This window comes from Tachysurus fulvidraco, chromosome 11 (assembly GCF_022655615.1).
Source record: "Tachysurus fulvidraco isolate hzauxx_2018 chromosome 11, HZAU_PFXX_2.0, whole genome shotgun sequence".
Classification (NCBI taxonomy): Eukaryota; Metazoa; Chordata; class Actinopteri; order Siluriformes; family Bagridae; genus Tachysurus; species Tachysurus fulvidraco.
In genome coordinates, this window is record NC_062528.1 from 1,423,333 (window position 1) to 1,430,832 (window position 7,500).

Sequence of the window (7,500 nt, forward strand, 5' to 3'; positions counted from 1 at the left end):
CACTGACTCACTGCAATAAATGAATGAATCACCGAGTCACCACAATAAATCATTAAATCACTGAGTCTTGGCAGTCTTTCTGAGTTACTATAAGACCTCAGTGAATCACAATAACAAATCAATGAATCACTAAGTCACTGCAATAATCGATGAATCATTGAGTCATTTTGGTCTCTTATTAAGTATACTTCTCACTATTATGCCTCAGGTCTACGATACCTTTTATAGTCACTGTAACACTTCACCTACGGTATCTAAATTCCCTAAATTTAATGAGTTACTGTAGCACCTTAGTGAGTGACTGCAATAAGATACCACTGAGTCAAAAGTGTCTCACTGTGTCACTTAAATATGTATTAATACCTGAATAAGTGTGGTGTGTTTTTGCAGTTTGTGGGGTGGGACTCTATTACATACCTCTAGTGATTTATGCAATTTGAACTCTAGGACTGCAATCGTATAATAGAGACACGAAAACGACAGATATCGTACTGCAGATCTATAACGATACATCATATAACACAAAAACTACACTGCACCCTGCTGCTCTAGAGCAAAACACTACACACTTAGTTATACGTCTAGAACTGCTCCAGGCTGTGTGGTTTTTTTTTGCTCTAGAACTGCAGTGTTATATAGTTTCAACTCCAGAACATTCTAGAGTTTCCAATAAATAACCCAATGCAGTTCTGCAGCAAAAACTACACACTATTTTTTCTAGATTTAGCTTGCTAAATAGTTTTGCTCAAGAACTACTGTACATCTTTTACAGAAAAGCGGTTGCCTTATCATGCGGAGATTGTGAGTTCGAATCCCAATGATGGCACAGCCATGTCCTCAGGGCTGGAAGGGGTGTTACACCATCCCTTGATGTTGCACGGGCAGCAGTTCGAGAACATGCATTTATCTCACTTTTCATGTCTTGACAGATGCATGTGATAGCGTTTGCCCTCTCTGGAGTGTAGATATCATAGGAAAGCTGCCTGATTGGTGTGAATTGGCCACGAATATATTATTGAATCCAAATTAGAAAAGAAATATAGTTTGTTGTGTGTTATAGAAATGTAGTCTAATGTGTAATGTTACTCTAGAACTGCAGTAAAACGTGTAGAAATAGCAGTGTCATGTGTAGTGTTGCTGCCGAACTGTAATGTGATGTGTAGTGTGTAGCTAATTGTTGCTCTTGAATCGCAGCGTGATGTGTATTGTTACTTTAAAATCTGCAGTGTGAGGTGTGTAGTGTTGCTCTAGAATCTGCAGTGTGAGGTGTGTAGTGTTGCTCTAGAATCTGCAGTGTGATGTGTGTAGTGTTGCTCTAGAATCTGCAGTGTGATGTGTGTAGTGTTGCTCTAGAATCTGCAGTGTGAGGTGTGTATTGTTGCTCTAGAATCTGCAGTGTGAGGTGTGTATTGTTGCTCTAGAATCTGCAGTGTGAGGTGTGTAGTGTGTAGTGTTGCTCTAGAATCAGCAGTGTGAGGTGTGTAGTGTTGCTCTAGAATCTTCAGTGTGAGGTGTGTATTGTTGCTCTAGAATCTGCAGTGTGAGGTGTGTAGTGTTGCTCTAGAATCTGCAGTGTGAGGTGTGTATTGTTGCTCTAGAATCTGCAGTGTGAGGTGTGTAGTGTTGCTCTAGAATCTGCAGTGTGAGGTGTGTAGTGTTGCTCTAGAATTTGCTGTGTGATGTGTATTGTTGCTCTAGAATCGCAGTGTGATGTGTGTAGTGTTGCTCTAGAATCGCAGTGTGATGTGTGTAGTGTTGCTCTAGAATCTGCAGTGTGAGGTGTGTAGTGTTGCTCTAGAATTTGCTGTGTGATGTGTATTGTTGCTCTAGAATCGCAGTGTGATGTGTGGTGTTGCTCTAGAATCTGCAGTGTGAGGTGTGTATTGTTGGACTAGAATCTGCAGTGTGAGGTGTGTATTGTTGCTCTAGAATCTGCAGTGTGATGTGTGTAGTGTTGCTCTAGAATCGCAGTGTGATGTGTATTGTTGCTCTAGAATCGCAGTGTGCTGTGTAGTGTTGCTCTAGAATCGCAGTGTGATGTGTGGTTATCCTGTGGAATGATGGAGTGGCATGTTGTGTAGCTCAAGAACATTTGTTCAGCTGTATTTATATAATATAGCAGGTGTGTTTCCTGTCTGTGGGGAAACTCAGTAAGGCTAGCATCATTAACCAGGGTTGCCAGGTTGTCAGGAAAATAATCTATACCAGTTACATCTCAAAAACCAAAAGAAGGTTTGAGGAAGAAATGGGGTAAGAATGGGGCAGCATGTCTCCTGTCCCTTTGGGCCTCTATTAATGTCTGTTGCAGTTCCCACTATTGACCACTGGGTGAAATTTTTTATTTTTTTTTCAAATTAAAATTTTATTTGTCACATACAGAGTATGACATGCAGTGAGATGCTTTAAGTTTTTGCATAGCCCAGGTTTTTATGAGCCAGGGTCAGCCATAGTACGGCACCCCTGGAGCAGGTGAGGTTAGGGGCCTTGCTCAAGGACCCAACGTCGATGTCTCAGCAGCATGTGTGCTTGAACCCCGACCTTCTGATCAGTAACCCGAAGCCTTAAGTACTGAACCACTACGTCATCGCGGTTTTATAGAACTGAAGAAACAAAACCAGAGAAAAGTAAGAAAGACAAGCAGGTCAGTGGGCCATCCATTTATATCTGTCAAATAAAAGCATTTTTAGAGATGTGGGCACGGGTCCATGAAATAAAGGATTTGGTTCACAATGATCAGAAGCTGTAAAGGTGGATAAGGGGCGTGGCTTAGTAAAGCAAATAGAGCCCATATTCTTAAATCATTTATTTCACTCAGTGATGTGTTTGTCAGTTATTCTAAATACCGTAGGTAATAATGAATGGTTGTTACTTTATAAATATGCCATTATTAGTCATGAACTATAGTGTTCAGTACACCACAAATCAGTGTCATCATAAGTGACACTTTTTTTTTTACATGATTATAAATTAGTATCTGTTCGGTACGATATAATAGCTTTGTGAAGCATCATTGGAGTTTATAAAAGTGCTTACAAAGCATGAAGCCCGACTTGTAAATGACTCAAAGCACAAGTGAAGTCAATTAGAGTGAGGCTCATTTTACTGTATGAAAGCAGGAACAGCTATTCACACATCAGAGATAGATAGAGAGAGAGACAGAGAAAGAGAGAGAGAGAGAGAGAGAGAGAGAGAGAGAGAGAGACAGAGAGAGTGAGAGAGGGAGCTTGTCCATAAACACAAAAGTCATGACTACAAAGTGATGCATTGTGACAAAACTGAATAGCATCAACATCAGTAACAACACACACACACACACACACACACACACACACACACACACACACACACACACACACACACACACACAGAGAGAGAGAGAGAGAGAGAGAGGATGATGATGGAGAGCTTAAAGAGAATATGAGAAGAGAGCGAGATTCTAACTCCCATCAAAATTGAGAATACAAAGTCATTCACATGTCTATCTCCTCTCAACTCTAGATACTCTCTCTCTACTCTCTCTCTCTCCCTCTCTCTCTCTCTCTCTCTCTCTCTCTCCCCCCCCCCTCTCTCTCCCGCTCTCTCTTCACTGCTCGTGTCTCCGTGGATGTGGACAGTGCCGGTGTGCGCGTTTCCCCAGACATGCTTGGCTCAAACTCTTACTTCATTTTTTGTTCTTACAATTAATTACAATCTCTCTGGTTACTTTTCCTTCTTTTTTTTTCCATCATACCTTTTTACCTTCTCTCTCTCTCTCTCTCTCTCTCTCTCTCTCTCTCTCTCTCTCTCTCTCTCTCTCTCTCTCTCTCTCTCTCTCTCTCCGTTTCTTCATGTGACGGGTTTATTTGATAGATTTTCTATGTGAATCTCTGCATGATGCGGATGGTCGAACCGGCGCTGCTCTTTGGGCTGTGGGCGCTCGCGCACGGGGCTTTTCCCAGCAGCGTGCAAATTGGTGAGTCAAACACACACACACACACACACACACACACACACACACACACACACACACACACACACACACACACACACACACGCAGGCGCGCGGGTTTTAATTTTATTCCGCATATGAGCGCTTAGGGCTGATTTGTACTCACGCGCGCACAGAAACTCTGCTTTGTTTTCTTCCTTCATTCAGGTTTACTGCAGTGTTTCTCCATCTCCCCATTTCTCTCTCTCTCTCTTTCTCTCTCTCTTCATTTCTCTTCTATCTCTCTTATCTGTCTCATTCCATCCTCTATCACTTAGTCTTTCTTTCCTCTCATCTCCTCCGCTATCTCATTAGGTCTTTCTCCCTTTTCTCTCTCCCTCCTTCTTTTCTGTTTGTCTCTCCTCTCATCTATTCTGTCTTTTATCTGTCCCTCCATCAGTCCTTCTACCTCTCAATTCTTCTTTTCCTCCTTCCCCTCTCTCTCTTTCCTCCTTTCTTGACTTTCTTTTATTTGTTCATCTCTCTCCCTTTCTCTCCACTCATCTGTTCTTCTGTCTCTTTTCCTCTTTCTCTCCTTCTCTGGTATCTTTCTCCCCCTCTCTTTCATCTCACCTTCTCCAATTTTAATTCTTTAACTTTCACTCATCTGTCTTCTCTCTCACTTTCACTGTCTCTCTTTGTCTTTATTCTTCTTTCTCTCTGTCATGCTGCTGCTGGATCCTGATCAAACTTTGGCATCTTGCAGGAGCTGCAGCTTTACATTCCATTGATTTTAGCACACACACACACACACACACACACACACACACACACACACACACACACACACACACACACACACACACACACACACCACACACACACACACACACACACACACACACACACACGGCTCTCTCTGTTTAGCTGGCTCATTGAGATGGAGTGAGAGAGCAAGAGTGGTAAAAATTAACAAGCTAAGTAGAGAGCACACACACACACACACACACACACACACACACACACACACACACACACACACACACACACACACACACACAGAAGCACATATATAGATCAGAGTGGAGTGTGTACAGTGACTATATTATACTGATGTTTTGTGTGTGTGTGTGTGTGTGTGTGTGTGTGTGTGTGTGTGTGTGTGTGTGTGTGTGTGTGTGTAGGTGGGTTGTTCATCAGGAACACGGATCAGGAGTACACTGCGTTCAGATTGGCTGTGTTCCTCCATAACACGAGCCCTAATGCCACCGAAGCTCCATTTAACCTCGTCCCGCATGTGGACAACATCGAGAGTGCAAACAGCTTTGCTGTCACCAACGCTTGTGAGTGACACCTGTCAATCATCTCAATCATCAACATGTCCTGCTTGCTGGTGGAAAGGGGGGGGGTTGAGAATGTGGGTGTGGTTTATAAAGTTTACAGGTGTGGTTTGTAAAGATGTGGGTGTGGTTTATGAAGTTTACAGGCATGGTTTGTAAAGATGTGGGCGTGGTTTATAATGGGTGTTGATTAATAAAATGGCAATAGCGCACTTTATAACAATGGTAGGTGGCATTTAATAAGGTCACTGAAAGGGTGATATAAAAATTAAAAGGAGGTGAGTAGAATAATAGCTGTAGAAGGTAAGGGGGTGTGGCTTATGGCCATGATAAGTGTCATTAAAAGCTCTTGAAGGTAAGGGGGTGTGGCTTATGGCAATGATAAGTGTCATTAAAAGCTGTAGAAGGTAAGGGGGTGTGGCTTATGGCAATGATAAGTGTCATTAAAAGCTGTAGAATGTAAAGGGGTGTGGCTTATGGCAATGATAAGTGTTATTAAAAGCTGTAGAAGGTAAGGGGGTGTGGCTTATGGCAATGATAAGTGTCATTAAAAGCTGTAGAAGGTAAGGGGGTGTGGCTTATGGCAATGATAAGTGTCATTAAAAGCTGTAGAAGTTAAAGGGCTTATGATGATAGCTGTTGATCCCAAAGACAGGCCAGAGAGGGAGGGGTTTATGTGGTTCAGTTGCTGCCTGGGTTAAAAGGGGGCGTGGCTTTAACATATACAGAATACAGGAGGAGTTGTGTTCAGGGCTGAAAAGAAATGCTCAGAAACACAAAAATGTGATTTGACCTCCACAATGTAGTGTTTAAACCTGTGTGTGTGTGTGTGTGTGTGTGTGTGTGTGTGTGTTAATTCGTTAATCGTGGAATTATGTGAAGAATAATGGCTGACGTTGTCAAGCCCTTCTCATGGTGTGAAGGATAAGCTGACTCATCTGCGATGCTTACAGTCACTTAGAGTGTCGGTCATAAAAATAAATCATTTTATCTATTTAAAAAAAATCAGCATAATTTTTTTTTCATCTATGCAAAAAAAATCTTTTAGTGCACTTTAACTGGGCTATTAATAAATGACGTACTTCAGGAGTTATCATCGATTCGATATGGCTTTCCTTTTTTTTTTTTCCTTCTTTCTAAGGTACGTGCACATTTTCCGTATGAAATCCTCACTTGAATATTTCTTCCTCACCAGTTTTTTTCATGTTGCTGTACGGAGGATTGTGGGATCACCCGTGCTGAGAAGGACACATGCAGCACTGGGATCAAACGTGGCTCTGAGCACAGAATGAGAATGAGACTGGGTTTTAAATCGAGATCAAAATAGAGCAGAAATTCTGCCTAACTCTGGAGCTGGCTTTAGATCAGACCACAGTGAGGGTTTAGTTATTACATTACTGTGAGGTGGATGCTGAGGCTGATGAACCGGCAACAAGTTTACAGTGAATACAGACCTGGGTCGCGTGAAAACGATAGATAGGAACGTATAAAGATCTCGTCCCGAATCGCTTCGATTATATTACATCCACAGTGGGAAACTAATCCGGCTCAAATAGGGCTTAATGCCACAGAGGACGGAAATCAGCGATTGCTTTGAATAGGATAATTGGGGCATTGTGTGGATAATAATCTGAAACTTCCCAGCACTTACGTTCTTCATGGCTTGTGTGGTTTTTTTTTTCTTTTTTCAGAAATCCCTCCATCCATTCACTAATCACTGGTGTGTTTTTAAGCTATCGTTTAATTAATATAAAAATCCATTACAGCACGAAAGGACATCAAGTCTAGAGGTTTTTTTTACGGCATTACATCAAATTTTTTTTTTCCAGAAATCAGTGTGATTAAATTAAAGGGAGTTGTACAAAGTATTAACATCAGGGGTGCCAATAATTGTGGGACACATGATTTCTAGTTGTTGTTTTTTTTCTATACTGTATGTGTGATTTTTTTTTTTTTTTTACCACCAAAGTAATGTACTTAAATGAAAGGTTGGATTTTTCTCTCTTTTTTTTTTGCATTTGGGTTCACGACGACGTCTTAAACAGGGGTGCCAATAATTTTGGAGGGCACCGTATATCGTGATCCGTGTTCACTTCCTTCTGCTGACGTTTTTAGCCACAGTATATTATTTAGAAATGACTTAAACACCCCTGAAGGTGTGAATTCTTTATTCTGATTGCAGGTTTAGGTGTTGATTAAACACACGTGTGTTAATCTGACCTCGGAGACGTTCCTAACTGTCTGGAATTTCAC

General features: G+C 41.5%; 1 protein-coding gene across 7 annotated transcripts in view; it reads left to right on the forward strand.

Annotated features, from left to right (window-relative positions):
- The first annotated feature begins 1,896 nt into the window (after positions 1-1,896).
- The window catches only part of gria4a (glutamate receptor, ionotropic, AMPA 4a), a 59,673-nt gene continuing 54,069 nt past the window's right edge, over positions 1,897-7,500 (forward strand). For 3 of the 7 annotated variants that reach the window (XR_003439468.2, XM_027138814.2, XM_027138817.2), the window contains exons 1-2: positions 3,562-3,952; positions 5,092-5,250. Coding sequence is in view for 5 of the 7 variants with exons in the window: in XM_027138814.2 (XP_026994615.1) it covers positions 3,871-3,952; positions 5,092-5,250 (241 nt within the window). In the remaining 2 variants the exon portion in view is untranslated. Of the gene's footprint in view, positions 2,642-3,561; positions 3,953-5,091; positions 5,251-7,500 lie in introns of those variants that run through there. The other 4 variants (XM_047820769.1, XM_047820770.1, XM_047820768.1 and 1 more) reach the window with 4 other exon arrangements.